The 27,956-nt window shown below is 32.8% G+C and overlaps 2 protein-coding genes across 2 annotated transcripts in view; both read right to left on the bottom strand.

Annotated features, from left to right (window-relative positions):
• Cbs (Cystathionine beta-synthase) overlaps positions 1 to 10,232 on the bottom strand; it is a 47,909-nt gene extending 37,677 nt beyond the window's left edge. Inside the window, exon 1 of the mRNA XM_076469221.1 lies at positions 10,091 to 10,232. The gene's annotated coding sequence lies outside the window, so the exon portion shown is untranslated. The remainder of the gene's footprint in view (positions 1 to 10,090) is intronic.
• Positions 10,233 to 13,161: 2,929 nt separating this feature from the next.
• LOC143233232 (26S proteasome regulatory subunit 6B) lies at positions 13,162 to 26,888 on the bottom strand. The gene is made up of 9 exons (XM_076469223.1): positions 26,754 to 26,888; positions 24,742 to 24,840; positions 23,575 to 23,761; positions 21,491 to 21,637; positions 20,863 to 21,066; positions 20,178 to 20,345; positions 15,822 to 15,898; positions 13,902 to 14,126; positions 13,162 to 13,497 (listed from the first exon to the last, which is right to left on the bottom strand). The coding sequence occupies exons 1-9, from the start codon at positions 26,784 to 26,786 to the stop codon at positions 13,384 to 13,386; spliced, it is 1,254 nt and encodes a 417-aa protein (XP_076325338.1). The 5' UTR covers positions 26,787 to 26,888; the 3' UTR covers positions 13,162 to 13,383.
• Between the last annotated feature and the right edge of the window lie 1,068 nt (positions 26,889 to 27,956).

The following is a 27,956-nucleotide window of genomic DNA, read 5'->3' as shown; positions in this document are numbered from 1 at the left end:
GATCAAAATTTTATTGGATAGTCAACATGGTTTTACAAAGAGAAATTCTCGCCTTATAAATCTTACGAAAATTCTAACTTGTGTATAATGTAGGTGAGAGTAAGGGTATGGATTTAGTACATCTGGATTTTCAGAAATCATTTTACAGTATTTAGGTTAATACATTGATAAAATTATTCCCATCCAAATTATACTTTTAATTCAAATTATGATAAACCACATGTAATACCTTGCATGTATCATAATTAAAACTCATCTACCATTTATTTGCCCAACTCACTAAATGATCTGAATCCTGTTGTAAATCAGCAGCATCCTCTTTACAGCCAGCAAAATCCAAGACCTTAATATCAGCGAATGTAATTAATTTATCAATCATTTCTTCATCTATGTTATTGATGTAAATAAATCAAAAGGATCAAAGGTCATAAAACTGAGCCCTGAGGTGCCCCACTTGTGACGTTAATCCAGTTTGGCTGAACTCCATTTACAACAACCTCAAGCTTTCTTCTATCGACTTAGCTAACTTATACTTCACACCCATTGAGAGAGATAATTTATTTCACAAGCCTTTTATGTGGCACCTTGTAAAATGCTTTCTGAAAATCTAATTACACGAAATCTACACTCTCACCCTCATCTACATAAGCAGTAACCTTTTGCTATGCTTGTATTTTTCTCTTAAGTCCTGGATATTGTTAATGTATTCTGGAACATAAACAAAACATAATGAGAAATGGATACCCAAAGTTACATTGAATAAGTTTGCTCATATATAACCAGATGTAAAGTATAGAGCTGGCTTTAACTGTAATATAAGCCTACAAACTTCTATTATTGCTAATAGGCTGTAGTTACCCTTATTTTTCTCTTGAAAGACACAAATGAACTGTTAAACCTTTTTTTGAAAGTAGTGATATTTGATAATATATTTGTGTGAATCTATATTTAACTACCTGATGACTCATTTAATAACTGTTGTTACGGTCATAATGAATGAAGAGAACCTGATTTGTTTACCTGTGAAAATGGCCAGCCTCATTCTCGTGACATCCTTTACATGCCATATAAGGCAGACTGTGTCCATTTGTGATGTCAATTTAGTGTTAATTGACAGACTGAGATATGACACAGTATTGTATAGTGCTGGAAGTAGTTAAAACAGGTGACTGCTCCAGACAGCCTTTAAAAAGTTAATACAATGAGTATGCTATAGTAGTTAAGAATAGTTAGCATGTCTAGTGTTAAGTGTTCAGAGTATTTAAGGTTTGATAGGTGCAAGGAGTGGGTTTTATTTAGCAACTCAAAACTGACAAGCACACTAAAGAAAGCTAGCATTAAAGATGTACATTTTGCATATAAAGTTTGTAGATGGAGCAGGAAGCAGGAATTATACACTATCTTACATAAAGACAATGGGTGAAGAGAAGAGAGGCAAATACCAGAAAAAAACCTTAATTTTTTGGATATGAAGGATGCATCAGCTAATAGCAACTTGCATGAAGTTAGAAACTGTACTAAAAGAACTAGTGGTAGTGGATGTAATTGTAATGAGCAGATTTAGTAACCAACAGATTTCAGCCTATAACTTGTGCAGATGAGGAATTTGGAGGGAAAATAATGAAAACATAAGAATGTTCTTGTCATGATATAGGTGGTTCTTTAGTATGGAACATGGAGAGGATAGTTTGTGGGGTAAGTAAGAATTTAAAAAAAAGCCATCCTGAGGGCAGGGGTGAGGATATAACTGATAGGGCAAATGATATAGCAGAGTGATAGCAGTGAATGTAGGGACTAAAGCTTTAGAAAAGGATAGGCCAGAGGAGACTATTGTTAAGTACTAGGCATTAAAAAAGGGCTATAATAACTTAATTTTAACAGGAATACATATTGCCATGACTTAATTGTGGGTTGACATTATAAGTAGATTACTAAGGTTGAATGTTAGGCTTAGGTTAATATCTAAGAATGAGCACATAGCCAGTTGGGCTTATGGAATCAGTTCAATGGTGTAAAGGAACCTTCTGTAATGAGTGGTTACATTTAAAGAAGGTAAAGCCTGGTTCATTTATAAGGGCTAATAACTCAACTCTAAAAGCCACTTTACACTAGGACTAGAGGTGTGAGGGCCAGAATAATAAAGAAAGGAAAAAAGATGTAGATATAAATTTAGTGCAGGAAGGAACTAAGGTACCAAAAGGGTTTTAATAGTAAGCTAAACTGTTAATATGTAATGACAAAAATGTAAGAAATAGTAGGTGACCTTCATGATGACTAGAAACCCACTTGAAGTAAAAATGTAACTCAGGATGGCTGGTATGGGTATTAACACTTTTACAAATAAGCAGATTGGTATCATTTGTAAAAGTGTTAATATCCATATCAGCCATCCTGAGATGCAATAGGTGACCTTGAAATACTTGTTGAAAAATATTTTAATGCAGTGGGAATAACTGAAACCTAGTTAAATGTAGACAAGTTTGATGAGAGGAATTATTTTTAACATATAACCTTGTATTTTAAAAATTGTATTTTGGCAAATTTTGAAAGAAACAAGTTTTTAGGAACTGTCCAGGATGGTTTTCTTCATCAATTGTGAACCTTCTAGGAATAATACTATTTTAGGTTTATTATTAACTTGTAGAAGTTATCAATAGGATAGAGACTAGGGAATACCTGGGTGCAGTTTATTATTGCTCCACTAGAGTTGATGAAGAAAAGGAATTATGAAAATTTGGTACCACTTTAAAAAAAATAAAAAGAGCATAATTTGAAGAGATTGAAAATAATTATCACCTATGAATTTACCAACTGTATTAATTGGAGATACTTAACAAATGTGGAAAAATATTAAAAATAAATTCTTAAACATAAACATGTCACTTCACAATTTCACACTAGTTATAACAGTTAATTTTCAGTTCTACTAAAAGCTACCAGGTATATCAGCAGCTTTACTCAAAGTTTCTAAATACTGACCTTTTGGCTAAATGGATAAAAATATTGTTACCATGACAGCATCTTGGATGTTGGTCCCAGCAATTCTCACTCAGGTTATCAAGGGGCTTACATAATCTTGCTGATATATCCTGAACCCTGACACTGTGTTATTGGAGTAAACTTGTTACCACCTGATGGTAATACTGACAGCAGGTTATCAAAGAGACTTGTAGACATCCCATGAAACGGCATGGTTGGGGTAAACCAGAATTTACTATTATGGTGTATATGTAGCTAGAAGTCTGTAGTATGGCTTAAACTAAACTTACAAATATTAAACACATGAAATCTGACTATGGATGCTTGCCTATTCTCTTGATTGTAATGATAAAACTTTGAAGGTGAATCTATTGTTCTTTAATATTTACTTCTCCCTTCCCAGAAGATTTCTGCAGATGTCTGTGAGTAGGAGATTTAGAGAATTAAAGAAGGCCAAGAGAGTTGGTCAAATGGGAAATTAGGAAACACGAAACTATATGACAAAAGGTTGGCTGAAAATTAATAATAATAATTTCTTTAAATACATGAAGGATAACACAAAAATTAAGATGAGAGTAGGACCTCTGAGCTATGATACAGAATTGTTAATATATGTTGATTACAGGATGGCTGGCTGATTTTTTAATTATTTTTTTCCATTTCTATTAATGAATATTTAAGCAATATTCCTCACCCTGAACAGTTGCTAGATGGAAATAAGGTTAAGGAAGATTTAATATTGGATGATGCTTCTCTTTTTAAGGGAGATTACAGGCATTGTCCTAATAATTACAGATCTTCATGATGACGAGAAACCCACTTTAAGTAAAAATGTATCTCAGGATGGCTGGTATGGGTATTAACACTTTTACTAATAAAGCAGAGAATTTTGACCTTTTGAGGTCATCATATTGTTCTCTGCTTTATTAATAAAAGTGTTAATACCCATACCAGCCATCCTGAGATACATAATTATAGACCTGTGAGCCTTACATCAGTGGTGGGAAAACATTTTCAAAGTGTGGTAAGAGACGATAAGGTTACTGCTTATGTAGTTGAGGGTACAGGTGTGGTGTGCATTTGGTGTATCTGGCAAGGTGTCATGTAAAAGGTATGTTAAAAGGTTATCTATACAGTTGTGGGGGATAAGTTAGCTTATTAGATAGAAAACTTGCTGGACAGAAGAAAGCAAAATATTGTTAGAAATGTTGTTCAGTCAAATTATATTGATGTCACAAGTGGATTACATTAGGGCTCAGTTTTAGGACCTTTTCTTGTTTTTGACTTCCATAAATGGCATGGATGAAGGAATCATCAGAAACTTGTTTAAATTATCTGATATTATCGTTTTGGGTGTTGGTGGCCTTGAGAAATATTTAGATTTGATAAATTGGATGAATAAATGGCAAACTATTAGCTGTCATAAATGTAAGATAAAAATTGGGATATCAAAAGTTGAATTATAAGTACAATTTTAAGGAAAATAACTATAATAGTGTTATAAAAGAAAAGGATCTTGGTGATTTGGTTGAACAGTCTCTTAAGCCAATCAAATAATGTGCTGTTGCCAGTGACAGAAAAAATGGGATTTTTGGTTGTTAATTTATAGAAATATGAAATACCAGTCTAAAGAGCTTATAGTGTTATTGGTTAGTTCATATATATGGCACTGTGTTCAATCTTGTTATCTCAGAAATGACATTTAATTATTGAGAAGAGTTCAAAGGGGGCTACTTGGATAATAATTTTGGATGGAAAAGTTATTGTACATATTATCTTGAAAAAAGAAGATTTAGAGGGGATCTTACTGAGGTGTTTAAGATTGTAAATGGAACAGGTAGTGTTGATGTATAATCTTTATTAATATTTAATGGTGAGTATGTAAGACTTGAGGACACAAATATAAGATTTACCATGGTAGGAGTCATCTTCAGCTAAGGCAGAATTATGTTCCTAAGAAAGTGATTGGTCTTTGGAATAGGTTGCCTTCAGATGTGATACACAAAGTTAATTTAAAAGGAGATTTGATAAATATATGAATGATAAGCTCTTGAGTGTTTTACCTTTATTTTAGAGCTTACTACAGTGGATGGGATGGTCCAGATGGACCAAAGAGTGTGTGTATATATACCTTAACAAGCCTGAATTAGAAAAAAGTAAAATCAAAGTAATGGCTTAATGTGCATAGAACTCTAGAGCTGTACTTTATTAACAAAAAGTGAGATTGACCAACACATTATAATGTGAGAGAGCATATTCAGTGATGGATTCAAACCCATGACCTACTGATTTCAAGTAAAATACGCTAACCACTAGAGTTTCTCCAAAGAAAATACAAGTTATTTTTATTGTATTTGGTACTTATTCTACTCTTACAAAATACAGTTAACTATAAACAAGTGTAAGTGTTACAGAAATTCTGTGCCATATGAAAAATAGTATTAAGTGTACAACGTATACCACAACATTGATCGTTGTCAGTACAAACGTAGCTCTGGCTAGAATGCGTCAGCAAAATCAACACAGAGAACACATTTAATCGGTGACAGTTAATTGTGCTGTTCCATTAAGATTAGCCACGTAGGAGGCTAATGCTGCTGACCAGATGATCTTCCTCTGGCCACCAGCCTGGCGTTGCCAGGTGGGTTAAGGCACTCGACTCGTAATCTGAGGGTCGTGGGTTCAAATCCCCGTCACACCAAACGTGCTTGCCCTTTCAGCCGTGGGGGCGTTATAATATTATGGCCAACACCACTATTTGTTGGTGAAAGAGTTGGCGGTGGGTGGTGATGAATATCTGCCTTCCCTCTAGTCTTACACTACTAAATTATGGACGGCTAGCACAGATAGTCTTCGTGTAGCTTTGCGCGAAATTCAAAAACAATCTAACCATCCTCTGGCCACTAATTATAAACTAAGTCCCACGATGCCTGACTATGACCTGACCATTTAAGCGACACACATTTAAGTTACGTTCATATTAGAAATACCTCCCTCATGATGAAGTTCCAATGGGCTTTTAAATTCTAGAATAAGAAAGTTCTACATACGTAGCATTGATCAACTTTATCATTAGATCCACATATTAATACTTTGAATAATGACAAATTTTATAACTTGTTGTTGCTGCCATCTGTCAATCGAACTTGCATACTCAAATTTCTTTTTCTTAATTACGACAGTGCAGAATATCTGAATAATTTGATTAATTCTCTGATGAATATGAGAAAAGCGTTTACTGGTCCAGGATCAGACAAAATAATAATACATGGTTTATTGATAGACGTCACTGTGTTTCTAATGTGGACTAAAAGTTACTAGATGATAAATAACAGAATTTAATCAATCGATTTTAATTTTTTACCATTTTGTTAGACGTTATAAACAAATGTTACGACATTAAAAAACAAATACGAATTTTTTTCTTATAATTATCCTGGTTACGTTTTAATTATGAACTTAAAAAAATGTTAGTGTGAGTGTGCTTAAGGATATAAAAGTAATTTTATTGAAAATTGGGGTCTTTCGTAACATAGTCTATAATTCACTAGTGGCAGTTACGTTACGATGTCAAATAGTCAAATCTTATAAGTTGGCCTGGCATGGCCAGGTGGGTTAAGGCGTTCGACTCGTAATCTGAGGATTGCGGGTTTGAATCCCCGTCGCACCAAACATGCTCGCTTTTTTAGCCGTGGGGGCGTCATAATGTGACGGTTAATCCCACTATTCGTTGATAAAAAGAGTAGCCCAAGAGTTGGCGGTGGGTGGTATTGACTAGCTTCCCTCTGTATAATCTGTAACTGCTAAACTAAAGACTGCTGGTGCAGAGTGTTTTCGAGTAGCTTCGCCCGAAATTTAAAACAAACCAAACGTTCTCTACATGTGCTCCTCCCCTCACACAGCGGTAACTATGCGGATTTATAATACTATAAACTGGGTTTCGATACCCATGGTGGGCACAGCACAATTAGTCCATTGTGTAAGATTTTTTCACGACTCTCTCTTTCTATTCCTTATTTGTAAATGTAAGTTTACAGGTAAAGAAATGGGGAATTTTTCAAGTAAGAATTTTGACAGATAAATAATACATACCTTGAAGTTGACTATTATTATAATTAGTGTCCGAGGTAGGTGTCTACTTTTATTGTGAAGAACTACATAGACAGTATCAAATCATGGGCAAGTCGATAAAGACGACGAAGTATCATTAATCTTTGGCCCAAAATCTTACTATTTGTTGGTAAAAATTATGGCCCAAGAGTTGTCGGTGGGTGGTGATAACTGGCTGCCTTCCCTCTAGTCTTACACTGCTAAATTTGGTAAGGCTAGCGCAGATAGCCCTTGTATATCTTTATGTGAAATTCAAAAAACAAATAAACATCAGTTTCTCCGATAAACAGAGATTTCTGAAGTCTTTATCACAGTGTTTACCATTACATGTGTTGTTGAGGTGTGTGTAAAAACTTAAACCATTGTCTTCTTTCAGTGTGTGTGCTTTGATTAGAACCGCTAGTTGCTGTATCATGGAATCAATATAAACGAGCAGGCCTGGTGGTTAGGGCCTTTAACTCGCAATCGGAGTGTCACAGTTTCTAATCTCCGTCACACCAAACATGTTCACCCTTTCAGCCGTGGGAGCGTTATAATGTCATGATCCTTTGCATTATTAGTTGGCAAAAGAGGAACTGAAGAGTTGGCGGTGGGTGGTGATGGTTAGCTGTCTTCCCTCAAGTCCAGTGGTTCTCAAATTGTAGGGTGCCCCTCTCTGGGGCCGGGATTGTATTTTAGGGGAGGGGTGTGAGAAGCGTCAGGAAAACGTTTCGTCTTTCTTATTTAAAACAACAACAACTAAATCTACTGTTCCTATCACCGGCTGTGTGTATATGTACGTATATCACGGTTTCAATGAGTTGAAATTTCTTTCTCGGGAGGGAAATGGAGTGGCAAAGTGTATTATGGAGAAGAAATGTGACGCGCGACCTAACAAGTCTGAGACACTAGTTTATCGTTTCCAAGGTATGAACGGTTAGCGAATATTTGCAAGAATTTTCTACGAAATGGATAATTCATCAAAAGAAGAATTGTAGAAAGTTCCTTCATCTAAAGCCTACTTAAAACCTCCTGAGTTAAACAACTTCTTATCTACTCTGTTTTAAAGGGAATTCGAAGTTCAGGGCCTTGTTGAATAATTTCCCTGCTAACAGACAAGTTGAAGAGGACTTAGGAATGTGTAATAGTTTATATGATATAAAACCTTGTAACAGTTTGTTTCATTTACTCTAGTTTTTTACTAATATGCGATATTTTGTTATTTTATTACTATCCCAGAATGCTTTTCTCTAACTACGTTTGTAACTTATGCGCTGCCTATATCATATTACAACTGTAATGTAAATAACAAGCTGTGGAGCCTAAGAACTGGAAATTAGTAGATGATATACAAGTCTGTTCTATTCCGTTTCGTTGGGTATAAACAAGAGAAATTGTAATGCTGTAAAACTGAAATTTTAGGATAAATACTGTGTGTTTATTAACAAAAAAAAAGGCATCTATCAAACCAGTTAATAATATCAATTTCCATCATATTAGTTATTTAAAAAAACCCCAACAAAAACTGTCATACTTAGAGCATTCGAATTCTTCCTAGTCATTTCTCCTTCTTCAGTATTCGAATAAGGTCAAAGAGTACATAAGGCGGCTAAGGGCAATGTACTTTTGTAACAATATCATAGTTCGTATAGTTTTATCGCCTCCACTGGCTCAGCAGTAAACCTTGTAACAATATAAACCGGGCTTTGACATTCGTGGTGGGTGTAGCACAGATTCTATTTGTTGGTAAAAGAGTAGCCCAAGAGTTGACGGTGGGTGGTGATGACTAGCTGCCTTCCCTCTTGTCTTACATTGCTAAATTAGGGACGGCTAGCGCAGATAGCCCTCGAGTAGCTTTGCGCGAAATTCAAAACCAACCAAACCAACAACAGCACAGATTTCTCATTGTGTAGCTTTGTACTTAAAAACAGCCAAACAATTACTTACAGGGCAAGATACATGGTTAAGTATTAACTAGTAACCACATCCAACATTTACACAATAAATGTCTGTAGATTATAGAGATTTGTACGAAAGCGGCCTAGTAGCATATAACTCTTAAGTACTTTTGTTAAGTGAATCTATGACATAAAGATTCATAACACAGGAAACAGAGCGATATTCCTTGTCCTGTATTTTCTGTCGAATACAAAGTTTGGATTACTTATTCAAACTTACAAACTATAAATTTATCAATTTTTTGTTGTTGTTAAGCGTAAAGCTACAATATGGGGTACCCGTGCTTTTGGCACTATGGCTATCAAAACCCAATTTTTAGTGTTTCCCAGCGTTACCGTTGAGCTCCGAAAGTCAAATGCATTAGAAACTCTATTAGAGAGTAAAAAAAACTAATGGGAAAAATTCGATCTTCACAAAACATACGATATGAAAATATTCTCAGTTTAATTTATATGCCTTAGTTACACTCATGCCAATGTATTTTTGTCACATAGTTTCTAAAAGAAAACTTTGTATTTTCTAATTTTATTTTGTAGGCGCTCTTTTAGTGCCTATTTTAATTTCAACTTAACATTAAAATAATTTAATCGTTATTTTTCTGCTCACAGTATATCCCTGTATTTTTAAAGTTAAACTAAAGATGACACCGTTTTGAAAGATTTAGGGTCAATGGGTACAGTCCGTTACATTTTCAGTTATCTTTCTGAATTCGAACGGGGACTTAACTATCAGTTTATGAGTACCAAAACAAAATAACAATGTTTGGAAAAAAAACAAACAATTACTCTCTACGCAATAACAATAATTTAAAAAAATCAGTTTCACCGTTGCGTCTACATCAAGGTTAGTAGTGAAATAAAAATATTTTCATTACCATATGGAGAATAAAGATAAGTTTATTTTTCTAGCTCTGTTGTAAAAATGTCCAAGTCCCATGAATTTACTTTACAAATTTTGAAAATCAAGAAAATAATAAGCACATGAACATATACAGAAAAATAAAGATATATTTTTATGTGCTTCTCTCTCCAAAAAATTAAAATATATGTAAAAAGCAGCTTACCAAACACGTCTGTTTATATTAATCTCTTTGGTGTTACGAATGGGCCAAAAGAGTGTGATGACAATCTTAAGTTCTTTTTATATTCTGTCCGATGTCGCCACCAAGATGCCTGCTAGCAATTAAGATAAATGTGATATGCATGGTTTGCTTGTTGTAAATTGATGTTCGTGAAGGTCACGTGCTGCTAGTGTGATCAAAGTCCGTTTTAGATAAGGCCATCTTGATTGCATTTTATTCAATGGTTTGCTCTTATTCGGGTATTAGGAACATGTAGGTTAACCAATTGGCCTCAGCGTCAAGCATAAGTAGTTGAAATACTATCGATGTTTCTTGTTGTCAACGCTAAACCCTCTGTGTTTGTGTATATATTCCCGTGTTTGAATATATGTTGTGTTGCCTGTTGTCCTTCGTGCAACAAAAAACTGTGTTAAATAAAGTCGGGAGCCTTAATTTAGTAAGCTACGTGAGAGATGTTTCAAAGTTGTCCCTACATTATTTCTATACTTCAGCAGAAGGGCTGCAGTAAAACTCTATCAAGTAAAATTTGACACAGTTTAGTGTCAGTATTTGTCGTGATACATAGCTTTAATATATTATATTATTACCAATGTCTGACGGTCATATCACATTAAAATATCTGCTTTAACATACCTGTCACAGCAAAGGTGCCATCGATTTGTATTAGCAAATCGTAAGCTTTTGAAGAAATAGTTTTACTTCACTATACACATTTAGATTAATTTATATATACATATACGCTGAGGAATCGTTCATGATACAGCAAGTAGTAGTTTGTTTGTTTGTTTTTGGAATTTCGCACAAAGCTATTCGAGGGCTATCTGTGCTAGCCGTCCCTAATTTTGCAGTGTAAGACTAGAGGGAAGGCAGCTAGTCATCACCACCCACCGCCAACTCTTGGGCTACTCTTTTATCAACGAAAAGTGGAATTGACCGTCACATTATAACGCCCCCACGGCTGGGAGGGCGAGCATGTTTGGCGCGAACTCGCGACCCTCGGATTACGAGTCGCAAGTAGTAGTGACAACAATAGCCGAACTCGGAAAAATTAAGGAACTAATCAAGGCTTTTCTAATGAGCTTCATATAGTTATAAAGTATACTTAGTTTTATTTATGTATTATTGAAAACTATATTTTCAGTGCTTTAAATTAAGATATTAACTAGAGGGCGCATGATATTAAGACCGAAAATCTTATAAAACTAGTCCTAGAATACGCAGAAACTTCTAAATTTATCAAATAATTTGATAATTTACAGATTATAAACAGATTGAAAGAAAATTATAAATACCAGAATGAGTGAAACATTAAGTCAATTTTGTTTCCAACTGGTATAGTTTCAAAGAAGGATTTTGGATGAGTGGTATTATGGGATATTAAAGTTACCTGATAGATCAGTCACAATACAATTTGCATGCTAATTCTGTTTGAATATCATTTGTAAACTTAGGCTTACAAGTTACAACTGTATAAAAATTATACAGATTATAGTCAAACTTGGACTGGACTTAAGCCTTATTTCTTCTTAGTAATTTAAAGGAACAACGTATTCTAAAGACAACTGGTATTAAAACTTTAATTAAAATAAAGTACAGAACAATGTTTCAACCCTCTTAGGTTATCAGATTAACCATATTTTTAATTTTACAAATTTAAACTACTGACTCTATCAGAAGATCTCATATTTGGAATTTGTGATCAGATCAACCAAAAATTTTCCACTGACCTCTTTGGCCAGTCCACTTCTAGCCACAACAGTTTCTTGTTTAAGGTTGACAGAGGCAATACATGCCTGTAGGGGATAAAAATGAAATAAGCTCTAATAGTCAAGTAAAATATCTGGTATACTCGCCAAAACTGTATTTCCACAATGCACAGCACAATTTACATGTCAACACCTTCCATCAGAACCACCTAAAAATCTCTTTGGTAGGGCCTTGTAAATCACAAAACCTTTTTGGTTCAAATTCTTCCCCAAATCAACTGGGGTATATAGATTATTGAGCATATAAGGTGAATTAAATTGTAAATCATATAGAAAACGGTTTCTAAACTTAATTAGTAATGAGTATGAAAGTGTTTCTTACAACGGAAGATATAATGAAACAGGTTCCAGTATATCGACAGAATTAAAAGCTAAATTCTAAAGATTACCAAAAGCAACGTAGGTTTAAAATTATCAAATTTGAGACTTAGCTAACAATCCCAACTCAGAATCAAGTCAAATATTGAAGCTTCACAGGGCCCTACTTGCAAGTTCGGCAAACCTAAAGAATCAGTACAGTACTTAAAGATCTCCGCCTTGATTTCTACTAAGACCATCATATATGGCAGACTTTACCCTAAAACAGTTCATATCTATTTATATATTAAGATATTAAGCAGTATTTCATATAACAATGTGTATTCATCACACCACACAGCCAACAGTTTACAAACACCCAATGTTTATTTTCCATAGTTTGAAAGAAATTTGAGACTACTTTTCAAATAGACTTATGAATACACTTCCTAATAAGAGTAATTTACATATTTTTGGAAACAGTTTTGTTCAGATAAGTACTGTATATTTTGTTAACACAATGATGAGAGTATTTTGGAACTCAATCCCCCAAAAAATATGTAATAGCAATAGCACATTATAATAAAGACAAGAATATACTGTACTTTCAGTTAACTTTGTTTCAAATTGTACCACTGGCACCCATATTGTTCTAAATGTTCTGATCCCAACAAATATCAAAGAATTAAGATAAAAAATTTTCACATACCCAGAAATTGAATTTTGACCTCTAACCCTGTATAATAGCTTACTTTATTAAAATTAAATGATATAAAAAATAATAAAAAATGTAATTTTTCTTGAATGTGCTAAGTTGTTTTTTGTTTTTTTTATGAAGTATAAATGAAATGTTAATAATCAGAAGCAAAAAGAGTTAAACTCTGGCCACATACTGATTTACTGTATTTAATACTTTGTTCCCAATAGTTGTAATGATTAATTTTTAAGGATGGCTGATACTGTTTATGGAAGCAAACTGAAACAACAATAAAAAGATTGTAATGTTTTATTATTTTTTTCAACTAGAAATATACAATTCCAGTTTATAAAAGCTTTTGTCCACTTAAACTTTTCCAGCTGTTTAATTATGTGTATTTGTGTAATAAATACACTTACCTTGATCAAAGACTTAGCGTAGGTTTCATTATAACAGGTTAGACTTAAATAATTGTAAAACTAATACTATTATGTTACACTGATAAAACAGCAAAATTATTTGTAAAATTCATGTTCAGATTCGTCTTTCTTGATGTTGTTTTTGTAGCCTTTTTCAAAGTCTTTGGCAAGTACAATATATCTGTTTTCTCTTACTGCATGCATACCAGCCTGGAAAGGTAGAAAGAAATAAGTAAATGATAATATGTGATTAATCAATCTTATATGCATGAAAATAACTGTTAAATTGGTACAGCAACTAAAAATATTTGATCAAGAGAGATTCTGCTTGTAAAAACTTGAAAGCAGAATGATTTGTTAAATATGTTCCTTGTTTTAGGTAAGCATACCAAAATAACACTTCATTTGCAAAACTATCTTTTGGGTAGGTGTCTAATCATATCTTTGATTGCACTTCAACTACTATGTTTTTTTCAAAACAACACAGATGAGACTCTCTGAAAATATTTGTCACAATAAATTTTAAAAAATGAGGACTTAAAGCCAAATATCACACTACTGATTTAGTAGAATGCACATATTCAATTGTGTCAGGGAAATTTTGATTGACAAACCTCCTGACAGATAGCGTTAATGTCAGCTCCTGAGATCTTATCTGGACGAGCTACATAGTCCTCCAGGTCAACTTCTTCACTCAAGTTCATTTTTGCAGTGACCGTGGAAAAGATTAGTCGCTTCTGTCGCCGGTCTGGCATGGGAAACTCAATCTTTCTGTCTAGTCGGCCAGGTCGTAACAATGCAGGGTCAAGGGTGTCTGCTCTGTTGGTTGCCATTATCACCTTCCAATAGAAGTTGAAATCACAAACAAATATAACCTGGTTCACAATAACTTAAAAAGAAAAAAAAAGAAAGAAAGAAGTGAATGTTGTATGTTCTTTTTCTAGTTTAAATTAAATACATATACTTGATATCTGGAACTTAAGTTTCATAACAGAACTGTGGCTAAAAACTAAATGTTACGTGCATTCTGTTAAAGATAATTGGTCTTTAATAAACGATTAAAATTTCTATTGTGTAACAGGATGTGACAAAAAGAAATATTATAAAGACATGTGTGTTTTTCTATAATGGTCTTTAAGAATAGACTTACAAAAAGTTTCAACAAAACTTTTTAATCTTTATATTTAACTACATCTTGTAAATGACAGTATTAGGTAAATATGTTGAGTAGCATGCTATAGATTTTATTAACATGAAATGTGATTAAATCTTCACACCATATTGAACATAAGTTTTGGATACCAACTGCCTGTGGTATAAAAGATTAGACAAATTTGGCTTTAATACATTGATGTCTTTGGTAGATCACAATAATTCACCTATAATCACTGCATATATAGAGCATACCACTACATACAGAAACCTCCAATAATACAAATCAGTTGTGTCTCCATAATGTCATATCTCAAGTACACTGAAATATAAATAAAGGCATATCTTTGCAGATCATACAGTACAAACAACTATGTTATGAAATAAAAGATGCCACAAATTAACTGGGTTTTCCTGAGATCTCCTTCTTGGACAACAGGAAGGAAGTCGAGGTTAGTGAGAAGTCATAAGGTCACTTGCAATACTAATATCTATAGTCAGCATGGTGACATTGCAGTTCCATTTGCAACAGTCAACAATTTCTGCAATTATACCAACTGTTGCACGGCAAGTACATGAAAAGTTCTACGTGGAATTAAGCTTCCCTCTAGGCAATCCCAGGAGCCAAGGTTTGATATCTTGTAAACACAATGTGTAACTGTGCTTCTGCTTTAACCTGTTCAGTGCTGTAGACAAGATAACTCGTCCAAGCCAATCAGTAACAGTGCCATGGACGAGTTAATTTGTTCTCAATAATACCTAACTTCAACGATAGATGTCAGCACTATATATGCATTTGACCTACTTACAAATTGTTTCACTTTCGATCCAAAATGGATCACGAAAAAAGTTACAAAATGAAGAAGCATTAGAGTTGTATTGTAGCAGTTGAAATACTTGGCAGTCAACAGGTTAAACATGGCTGATCTATCAGATACTTAACATTATTGTATAATGAAATGGTATAATGCTACGGTGGGTGCATACTTATTTACTGGCTGTCTGGGTTTAAACATATTCATCATTAGAAATCCTTTGTAATGCTCTATTCTGCTTATATAACCTCACTGACTGAAAAATTATAATTTAATGTCATCTCATGCAGAAATGGAGTACTTGGCCACCAGTATCATCAACCGACATTGCAAATGTTAAATGGTGGCAGTTGGCCAAATCAGACATTGTACTAACCAAGTACTTAAGATGAGCTTTAATCAGTGAAATCAAAATATTAATCGGTAAAATAATTTAACTTGTTTTATTAATCTAAGGCTTCAAATAAGATATTTAAAACATAAGTATTATGTCATAGTTAAATAAATAAAAAACAAACAGTTAATATAGTTTTAGTCTCTATGCAAGCATGAACATTGTCTACTTACCTTCACATTTGTTGTTTGATCAAAGCCGTCCATCTGGTTAAGCAGTTCAAGAAGAATCCGCTGTACTTCTCTGTCAGCTGGTTATAAAAATATTACAAAAAGTTTGTATGAAGTCTCATCTTTTGAATGTAATGGTAGTGCCATTATAGAATATAAAATAAATCAACAGTTTTAGTAGTTATATTGAAGACCATATATATTACTTAAGTTACTGTAATAGAAAACCTGATATTTGGTACTGGCTTTATATTCACTGTTATTAACAATAACATGTAAAACTGAAAAACGTTAAGGATAAATATTATGAGGGTTTATTATGACTAAAACAAGCACTTTTACATCTTTTTGTGATAAACACAATAGGAACCTTGTTTAGAAGCCTTTGTGATTTTTCAGAGAGGAACATATGAAAGGTGCATCAGAAAAGTTGTAGTTCCCAGCAGCCAAGTTTATAAATGTTAAGAAGTTATGAATGGATATCAAGAAAGAACTAAAAGAACATTCACACAGTTGATGTTATTTTTGACACAAATGTTGGAACAGCTCAAGGTAAAAGACAAGGGTTCAATATCGGTCTTGTTAAAGTGGGTTTTCTTAGGGTACTCCCATTCCCTCATTTAATTCTACAGCATTGGATTTATAGGTATCTGTGTCCCTGCTAAGGGGCTGCTGTTTATTTGTTACCAATGAAGTCTTCAAACCTTCACTTCACCTTGATAATTTTATCAATTTGCCATTTTCACCTTTAATCTTTGTCCAAACTTAAATTGTCATACCTTTTCAAATTATCTCAATTTCAAGACATTTGTGATGTGATAACAAACAAAAATCTCATGTTGAATAGGATAATAACCAAAGTTCACTTTTCTTAAATATTATCAACTTGTGTTAGGTGATGGAATTTGTCAATATCCCCAAGCACTCCTGTTGAAATAAAAAGCTCAAAGTAAAAAACCACAGGTATCATACAACAAACAGCTCAAGATAAGAGTTGTTAAATGAACATCTTGTGACAGAAATACAAAAGAATTGCCATGTAAAGTAACACACATTCAAGGGAACTGAAAGAACTAAAACTGAATATTTATTGCTACTTTAAATGGCTCTTTTTTGCTAGACATCAAGTTTGTGACCATAAGAGGTCCCCCCCAAGTTAGACACACACCTTCCTTTTTCCTCTAGCATGTATAAAGGATAAATTAACTTTTACAATATTTAAGATAACTTTGCTGTGATAATTCTTGTTTGTGTTCAAAATGACAAGTCCTTTTGCTTATCCTCACTTTCAAGTTTTTGTATCACTGCCTGTCTAAATTTTAGTATTTCACATTTGTTTCTGGGACTAAGTTTATAAAATGGTCTTGAATATCCTTCAACAAATCTACAAGTAACATGCTGTGTAAAACAATCCACTTACATGATCCAGTTAGTGCTTCATACTTTGTACAATTTCAGTTGGCCAACCTCATGACCAGCAAGATGATATAAATTTAATTTATTTTGCATTCACCTGTTTTTATTGTTATTTTTTTCTGTAAGTGCACAGTGAGCATGTTTAAAAAAAGAACATTATCCTTTGTAGAAACTGATTGCTGTTATCTTCAACATGATCTATTGGCAACGTATTCTAGCCGTCACCAACTTCATAAATTAAAAGTCGCACACACACGATTCCTAGCAATACCTAACACTGACATTAAGCATCATAACTTTATCAGTTAAAGCACCTGTTCAGTTAGCTAAGTTATATGTTTGACTTTTTCCTGGTTTCAGTTTCCATTTCTTTATAAAAATGTTAAAAAAATGTAACCTTAAAAGCAAGATTTTTGGATTCTTTGTACCTTGATTTTAAAGAAGATATGACAAAAAAAAACATTCACTTGCTTTTCTATTTAAATCAAAACTGTGTCTATTTAATAAAAATGAAAAATTAGAAAGTGCTTATGATTGATAAATGAAGTATCAGAAAGTTAAAAATTTAAGCAAACTATATTACATGAAATTACAGACAGCAGAAATAAATTAGTTACTAACCATTAAACAGTCAATGTTGTAGATAGCAGCATCAATTGATAACTGCTGTTTAAGAGTTAAAACATGATCCATCCTGATAAAACTTTCATTTATACAACTTATTTACTTACTGTGCATATCACAAAGTTTGAGTAACTTAGGTTTAAAATTTTAGTGAGCTACTATGTGTTTATCTTATACCAATTAACATAGTGTAAAATCTTAGCTAATAATAATGTGTATCCTTATTTTATTATTCCAAAGTAACTACAATGTAAAAACAGATTTCTTTAAGTTTGTTAATGTTAGATTGGATAAAATAAATAGAATAAAAATATATTTCAGGAGGCATGCAAATAAGCAACTTGTGGTGAATAACAAAACAAAATTCAAATTTGCAAAATTTTTTACAACTTATAATGGCAAGAATCATAGTTAGACATAATTCAAAGGTCAATAAAACAATATTAAAGTATAAATTGATGTGTACTGTTATGAGTTTAAAGCTACTATATATAAATGAATGTATCAGGTCATACCATGGGTAATGTCCAAACATTTAATACAGAAAGTGCATCATCATTTCTGTCTTTGATGAAGGCTTTAATGATTAAAATATGTATAAAAATGTTAAGACAAATAAAAGAAACTAACCCAACTCCACTTTTACAGATCATTAATCAGATAAACCTTTATGAAGATGGATGTGTCTGAGGAGCACATTAGACATATAATGCTTTATAAGTTTAAAAAAAGGCAACAGTGCAGTAGAAACTACATGAAACATTCAAGTTGTTTATGGTGCAGAGTCTCTTAATGAAAGAAAACGTCAAAGTGGTTTCAGAAGTTCAGATCAGGTGACTACAGCTTAAGTGATACACTACATTCAGGTCATCCTGTTGAGTTTAATGATGACTTGCTGCTAGCTACACTTGATGAAGATTGTGCTGTAACAGTTGAAAAATTAGCACAGAAGCTTAATTAAACCCATTCAACAGTTCATTGTCATCTGCAACAGCTTGGAGAGATGTCAAAACTTGGAAAATGGGTCCCCCATGATTTGACAGAAGCCAACATTTGCACAAGAGCAGACATTTGCACTTCTCTGAACTCTTGTGAATGCAGCTCACCTTTTTGGCATAACATGACTGGAGATGAAAAATGGATATGCTATAAAAATGTTACCCACTGCAGACAATGGCTCAGTGCGGGTAACTTGGCTAAAGTACAACCCAAAATGGACCTCCACCCTAAGAAAGTCTTGTTAAGTGTTTGGTGGGATATTGCTGGTGTGATCCACTTCGAGTTGCTGCCACTCAATGTAACAATTACACCAGACTTCTATTGTCATCAGTTAGAGTGCTTGAATGTTGCACTGAAAGAAAAGAGGCCTGCTTTGATCAATTGTAAAGGTGTTGTGTTACACCAGGATAATGCATTGCCCTATACAGCAAGGATTACATCTGCAAAGATTGAAGAGCTAATTTGGGAAAAACTTCCACATCCTCCTCATTCTCCAGACTTTGCCCCATCTTATTATCATCTATTCCATAGTTTGCAGAACTACCTTGACGGAAAAGAGCTTGGAACACCTGAAGATGTCAAAACTACCCTCTCTACATTCTTTTCCTCTAAATCCCAAGAATTTTATAAAAGTGGCATTCAGAAGCTTGTGAATCATTGGTAGGAAGTAATTAATAATAATGAAACATAAATTACTGATTAAATAAAATTAAAAATGTTTGAAATCCTTTCTCTTTTTCTAAACCTAAAATTGGATGTCACTCAAGGGATGACCTGATAGTTTCACGATCTGAGGTCATTCTTGAAAGAAAAAAAAGGCAATTTAGATTCATTTCAGTTTCTTTTTTTTTGTAGTTATCAGGTCAGTCAGATTGACCAATCTCATGGAGAGTTAGGGAAGAGAACATAACAAAAAAATGTAGTTTTTAAAACAAATGCAAACATTTCAAATGCATTTAGGTTGGTTTTTGGAGATTATGCAAGTGATTTTTGTGATGAAGAAAAATATTTTTCATTTTAACATGAAGACCACTTTGCACACAGACTGGTCAAAAAGAATACTTGGAATATTCATGGACACTTTTTTTTTAGTTTATTAAAAATATGTCACTAAAATATGTTTGCTTTTTTGTATGTGTTATATTTTTAAATGTTTACTGAAAAACTAGCAAATTTTGTGAAGATATACACACTATATTAAAAATTAGCAGTATCAAAACCATAAAGAGGTCATGTGGTCAGTCCAACTGACCAAGCCAGTTTCAGAGTAAACAGACAGAATAATAAAACAAAAACACAGATAAGGATAAGAACACACACCTCCAGTCTGAGCATCAAAACGTTTTGTTGCAATTGCATCAATTTCATCAATGAAAATAATTGCAGGAGCGTTTTCCTTGGCTAGTCGAAAAACATCTCTCACCATCCTTGGACCTTCACCAAGGTATTTCTGAACAAATTCAGATCCAACAACTCTTATAAAAGCAGCTGAGAAATAAAGAAACTGAGCATTATATTTCATAAATGGAAAAATCAAATGGTACTGATTATTTTAATACAATGTTTTAAGTTTTGCTAACATTTCTTAAAGCATTCAAAATGAACAGATCTTAAGACACATCATTCCATAGATTATAAAACTTTTTGCAAGTTATAAACTGGATTTATTCTGTTTCATAAATGTATCTTTTCTTTATTGGTTTGGAACTTATTTAATAAACTTTCCATTTCTCTCCTAAAACTCAGTTATTAAAAATATTTATTGATGACTGTTTAAAATTATCTTTCAGATTTAAAAATCATCATTCCACTTGAAAGAAAACATGTCCTCATACATGATTTGTACAGTAGCAGAACCCAAACCATGGACCCTTGAATTCACAGTATGGCACACTAACACTAGACCATACTTGACCAGTGTTTTCACAGGTAAAGGAAACCATAAACATGGGCACTAGTGACCATAAACTCTTCTGATTATATTATCAAATTACAGCTCATTAACCTGTAGTATGATGTGCTACAGCCTTTGCCAACATTGTCTTTCCACAACCAGGGGGACCATACATGAGAACCCCACGAGGAGGGTCAATTCCAATTTGTTTGTAGAGTTCAAAGTGGGTAAGAGGGAGTTCCACAGCTTCTCTGATCTCTTGTTTCTGTATATCCAAACCCCCGATATCCGAGTAGCACACGTCAGGTTTCTCATCTGAAACAATGACACATAGAAAATAGTGAAAGTGCTATAAAATTAACCTGAAAGCAATTTAAATAAACATACTGTTACTTTCTGTATTAAATCATACATATGTAAATATTCTAATGAAACATACAGTTTGAAATTAGAAATTTCAATAAATACTAGATGCAAAATAAATCCATTTGAAAACATTATAAAAAGTTCATTTCATAACAATCCAAGTTCAGCCTTGTAATGGGAAATCCTACAATCTGAACAAACATTTAAATATTAAAGCACACCAAAAACTACTTGTTAATAACTTGCTCCATATCTTGTTTTTTTAAAAAATATATTCACTTTTATTTTATATACCAAAGTTCATTATTCAAGGAGGTTAAGTGAAACAAAGTTTACTAAGATTCTAACCAGTAAAACAATATATTTTTGTTACCTGGACGCAGCATGGCTATGCTACTATCAGCTTCTGGTGGTAAAACATCAACCAAAGCATTGCTATGTTTGTGAAGAGCTACACTGGAACTTGGCTTAAGAAGTTCTCTGTCAATTGTGGACAGAATTCGAACATAGTAGTTGGATCCTGGAATTAAAACCAATGTCATGCACAGCTGGTAATATAACACTAGATAATGCACCATATTGTAACAGCAAACCATTCAACACCATTAAATAACAGTAATAACTAACTACATCAAAAGTTTCTGGATGTTTCTAGAGTAACATAAAAGATGTTTCATACAAAAGCATAAAATATGGAAGCTGATGCCTCACACTAGTTTGTTATAAAAACTGAGAAACTTCCCAACATTTTGTATTGTTTGCTTTTCTATCACAACTTCAAGTAATAGTTTCAAAAGTTTGGTTTGCAATATTTATTTGAACATACATCCAATGTATATTGTACAAAAACTACTTTAACTGGTAAACTTACAACAGATAATGATTGCTATCTATTATTGTAAGTACTATTAACAAATTCAGATAAAATACTGTAAATTTGTCTTTGAAATACTCATTTCAGTATTACTTAACAGTGTACTTGGTTTAGAAAAATACTTATTTAGTATGGTGAACTCATATTTTCAACTTTGTGAAAAAGTCCTCAGTTCTCTGGAGCATGGGTGTTTATAATTTACATAAATGTTTGACAAGAAATGGTACAGACTTTGTTTGGTTTGTTGCAACACAAAACCTACACTGTTCCATATAAAACGACAAATGCACTCACAACCAAAACAATCCTGGCATCCCTAAAACATGCATGATTCTGTTAACAGCTAAATGATCAGTACACTTGACATCAGAAAAGAAACAAAGTTTCAGCTACTCTGTACTTGAGGATAAGAACATCAAGTGAAACTTTTGGATGGTCCTGGGACTGAGGTCATGAAGGAGGTCAAAGAGGTCTGCATGCTCTCTGGTATATTCAAGGACATTCTAAAGCAGGAAATGTTCATATTTCTAATAGGGCAAATTAATGAATCAAATAAACTCAGACTTTTAAAGGCACACATGGAATATCATGTACATTTATGCATAAATTTCTGCCTATGATACAAAACTTCTTTGTACTAATTCAAAAACAAAATAATTTATGCTGGAATTTTTACGCATTGTGACAACTTCATCACATATATATTTTGGCTAATAAAGAAATACGACAATATAATGGTAGATAAAGTATTAGATCAGTAAAACAAAAATACTGGTTGAAATTTTCATTCTATTTCATGACATCAGACCAGTATAATAAAAACTATTATAGTCCTGGAATACTGATTACAATGTTCAAACATAGTAGCTGGATCCTAGAATCAAAACTGATGTCGTGTACAGCTGATAAAATAACATTAGATAAAACAATGCAATACAATGTATTGTTACAGCAAATCATCCACCACCATGAACAATTAACTAACAGACACAAATAACTATATGAAAAAAGTGGCAAGTAGTAGGCTGTATGGCTTTCTTACCAGTTATATGTTCTTACCCAATGTTAATTTAACCCAGCTGTATATACTATAAACATTACAGCTCAAAGACATAACATTACTCTTTAAGGCACTACCAACATGTGCAAACATATGATGTAGAAAGTTAGAAGCTCACAAATTCCCACACAATCTGGAAGGAATAATTGTTATTGGGCTTAGTTCAACATAAAACAAGTTTGAACTATGTGACAAAAATACACTGAGAAATAAGAAAACAACAAGTCATATACTTGGAATACAACTCACTCAACACACAGATTTGTAAAGTTTGTAAACTAACTATGCCATTCTTGAAATGGGCTTGTTAGCTACAAGTAGATTTATCAGACACCTGACTAGAACTACACCAAACTTCTAAGAATCAATAGTTGTCAAAAAACACCAGAAACAAAACATTTTAAAATATAGTCCTCAAAAACTAATTTTTTTCTCCACAGAAATGAGGCTAAATAAAGAGAACAGTATGAATAATCTGTTTCATCTGAAGGCTAAAGTGCATGAAAAAAACTGAAGTTCAGACCTGTTGTAGAACCGACTATTCCTGTATTCTGATCAACCGCTTCAAGAAACTGTCCAATAACTAAAGGTACACTCTGAATCCTTTTTACTTCTTCCTGAGCATGAAGATATTCTTTCTTCAGGTTTTTCTGTTCATCTTTTATATATTCTTCTTGCACTTCTAAAAACTCGAGCTGTCGTTGAAGTTTCTAACACAGAAAATTAAAGAATGTTGTATATAAACATAATTATCTGAAAACATATATATAAAACAGATACTTTAAACTACAACATATTAATCTTTATTTAATGGTTTTAGTTACACTGTACCAAGTAAAAACAAACCTTGTGTGCTTTTTTTTCACACTATGATAATAAACAATAACCACTCTTTCCAAGTAAACCAAGTTTAAAATATTTTGTTGAATAAAACAATTTATCCTCCTATCTTCAGTATGAGAAAAGCTGTACTTATGCTAGCTTCTGAGCTTTTATGCTTTTTAAAACAAAAGATCAGTTTTTATTACTATTCAACAATTGACTAACCAGTTGCATAGTGGTTTACCATTAATAATATAATTATCTTTACAATATTTAGCTAGCTTAATTTAAATGCAGTAAGATTTGCAAACTTTTTCTATGAAGATTGAAGTTGTTTGAGAATTTACCAAAAGTTTAGAATTATTAAGGTCTCAAATTTATTGATGTTTCAGAAAACAGTTTGAAGAGAGCTTGAACTGGTAGTGAAACAAACTACAAATGTATGACATTTCAATAAGCTAATGTCATTATCAGATACTTTTTGTTTATGTTAGAAATTTTCATTGCATGTTTTGGATAATAATACCTGAAAAACTGGTTTAGGTTTTTGGATAGCTTCACTTTTATAAAGTTGGGAATATTAACTGTTCAGTGACATTGTTTGAGGAAATATTTTTTTTGCTTTTTTTACAATATTTATATTACAAAGTGTTTAGTTTTTTACAGTTACTATTCCTATTGTTATTTTGAATAGAATAATGTTTATTTTCATCCTTACATTTTTGTGTAATCTTACTAAAGACCAAATTAGTTTGTAATTGTTACAAAGTTAAAGTACTTAATGTAATTCTTTATAGTTTTTTCTAAAACAAGTAAATAATTCCCACCACTTAAGTTTAACCTATAACAAATTTATAGTTCAAATTACCTTGTACTTGGTATATAAATCTTCCAAATCCACTGCATCAGTCACAGAAAGAGTACAGCTGCTTGTAACACGGGGTTCTGTGGCAAAATTTTCTTCTTGCTATTAGAAAATGGGTAAAGTAATAAGGTTTACTTTACTATTAAGTTTCTCAGTGAACTTTAAACAACACTTAGAAGCTAATGAAGCTACAGATTGAAATATCTTCACATGTGTGTCCTAGTAATAACAGTGCTAAAGAAAGAAATTTTAAAAAGTTACAATTACAAATACAAGATTATAAAGTTTACTTGCTTTATATAGTGCTTAAAAGTGAAGTACACTTGACTTCACTAGGTTTTAAAGTTTGTATGGGGCTTTGATAATATGGTCTGTTTGAATTGTGGAATTAAAAAGATGAAAATTTGAAATCCAAAATATTTCTATATTAGTCATAAAAATAAGGAATAGTATTTCTAATGAAATAATATGTGCTAATATAAACAGGCTGAATAACTTTGTCAACTGAAATTTTTTTTGTGACAGTTTACACTTAGTACAGGTTGATTCTCGACACATTTTTAAGAGAAAATAATTTGACAGATTTCAGCCTTTTCTCTTATGACAATTCCTCCATCCCAGGTACTATTTTCATGACCTTTCTCTGAATCCTTTCCAATAATCCAAATGTCATTCCTATAGGTAAGGTTTATTTGTTTTGAACTCTGAACCAACTCTTGGACTACTCTTTTACCAAAGAATAGTGGGATTGACCATCACATTATGATGTACCCAAAGCTGAAAGTGCAAGCATGTTTGGTGCAATGAGGATTCGAATCTGCGACCCTCAGATTATGAGTCGAACGCCTTTACCCACCTGGCCATGCTGGGCCCTATAGGTAAGGAGTCCAAGACTGATCACAATACTCCAAATGTTGCCAACACATTGTTGTAGAGAAGTGAAATTTAGAAAATGCTTGATGTGTATATGAATGATTAGGGCTAGTTTTAAAACTTATTTTAATTTTGTTTAAAGGAGGAGACAGCCATGAGGTCCCATGTTGTTCCAAAAATTAACTGGACAAACATTTACTCTAAATAAAATGTGCAAGTTTGTTGTACACAAAAACCCTGTTACAAAGTAGAGAGTGTTCAGAAAGTCACTGTGCACTTATATACTTAACAGACATGTTTCAATATAGAATACAGGAGGTAAATATGAATGACAATTATGAACAATGTTGAAAGTGACCCCCATTGGCATCAATACAGGCCTGGATCCTTCTTATTTTGTTTCTAAACACCACTATCAGTTGCTGGCTTGAAATAGACTGAATAAAATATGATTACAAAACTGCACAGTGACTTTTCGAACACCCTGTATTTGTAGTCAAGACATGTATGCGACAAAGTCAAGCTGACTTAGAAAAGTCAAAATGTAAAGTGAAGTTATAATGAAAAATAAACGTACTTCTATCAGTCTTCATAGTTTGCACAAACTTTAGTACCTCCAAAAATACACGTCTAGTTTTTTATTATCCCAGTATACCGTACCTGGTATTTACTATCTTCTATCATCAAATGTCTCCGAGCTAGCATTGTTGGATAACATTGACAGCTGATAACTCTGAGATCAAACACAAAATGCACGGAATCATGCTCTGTAAAAGGCCTTAGCAGTTGAAATACGATTTCCAGCTCCAAATGCTGGATTAAAATATGGGACCTTACAAAAGTGTATCACACAACTGAGTGACATCAATATGCTTTAATCAATTTGTCGACATGACTTTGAATTATAAAGTTATGAGTTATAGTTGTCTTATTTACAAAAATATAAAAAGTAGCTAATAATATTCATACTAATGAGAGCAGTAACTAATGTAACATATAATTTATATTAATTTTAATATTTAGTCTTTCCTATATAGTGTCACCAATTTTTGAAGAAATATACTTGGTCATCTGTCAAGATTAAATTGCATAAACAATAATAATAATTTATTACATTTTTCAAAGTAACGCTTATGAATTACCTTTTCAGGAATGATAATTCCTATTTCTTCCATTCTTCTTCTTTAGTTTGTACTAGAAAAGATATATAACTTCCTCACAATGACTCCGCAAAATCGAGCGCATTCGATGCCAAAATGTTGAGACGCCAACTGGTGAGAAGTGCAAGAAACAGCGACATTACGGAAATGAAAGAACTGATAACTCAAAGTTAACTTTTGATTAAATTATTTTGAGAATACAACTACTTTTATTGATTAAGAACGAAGGCACACTATCCTAACTTAAATAATTAGATATAAAGAAATATAAAACTTTTTAAAACATTGGCGCCTCCATATTTCCTTTTGTCGCTTCAATGTATGATCTATAGAGGTTTTCTTTTTTAAAACTAGAAACACTTCTCAATTTTTCTCCAGCACAGCAATATGTCTACGGACTTACAACGGGATATAAAGGATTTTGATATCCATGATGGGTATAGCAAAAATAGTACAATGTGTAGCTTTGTGCTTAACTATAAAACATACAAACAAAACTTTTGATTTTTTTAAAATCCCGATGCGACAGTCGCAAGTTTACGTACCTACATATTAAAATCAGGGGTTCGATTACCCTCGGTGGACGCAGCATATAGCCCGATGTCTCTTTGTTATAATAAATCACACACACACTTTCCTCCGTGGTGAAAACAGCATATGGTGTAATGTGGCTATGTTCTAAAATAAGCAAAACCTTCATTTTTGAGCAATTATTTTCAAGTTGAAAGAGACTATTATTCTTGAGAATTATGAATGTTTTAACTTTTATCTTATTCGTAGGTTGCTTTTGTATTTCAACACTTCTTCTAGAACTATTTAATGAATTGTCTTCTTGCAGTTTTCGTTTTAAAACCTTGTAAGTACACATTTATATTTATGCAGTAATTTCCAGGACTTATTCATAACTTTCCAATTACTTAGATAACGAGATGAATATGATTAAAATTAGTTTTATTTAGGCAACTTTCTATTTGTTGTAAAGTTTCTGTATCTCAATAGTTCCCTAGTTGGATAGTGGTAAGTGTATAGACTTACAACAGTAAAATCTGCGGTTCAATTATCCGCAATGGATAGAGCAGACAGTTTGTTTATTTGTTTTTTGAATTTCGCACAAAGCTACACGAGAGCTACCTGCCATAGCCTTCCATAATTTAGCAGTGTAACACAAAAGAAAAGGTAGCTAGT

This window comes from Tachypleus tridentatus, chromosome 12 (assembly GCF_004210375.1).
Source record: "Tachypleus tridentatus isolate NWPU-2018 chromosome 12, ASM421037v1, whole genome shotgun sequence".
Taxonomy (NCBI): Eukaryota; Metazoa; Arthropoda; class Merostomata; order Xiphosura; family Limulidae; genus Tachypleus; species Tachypleus tridentatus.
This window is presented reverse-complemented; position numbering and strand designations above follow the sequence as displayed.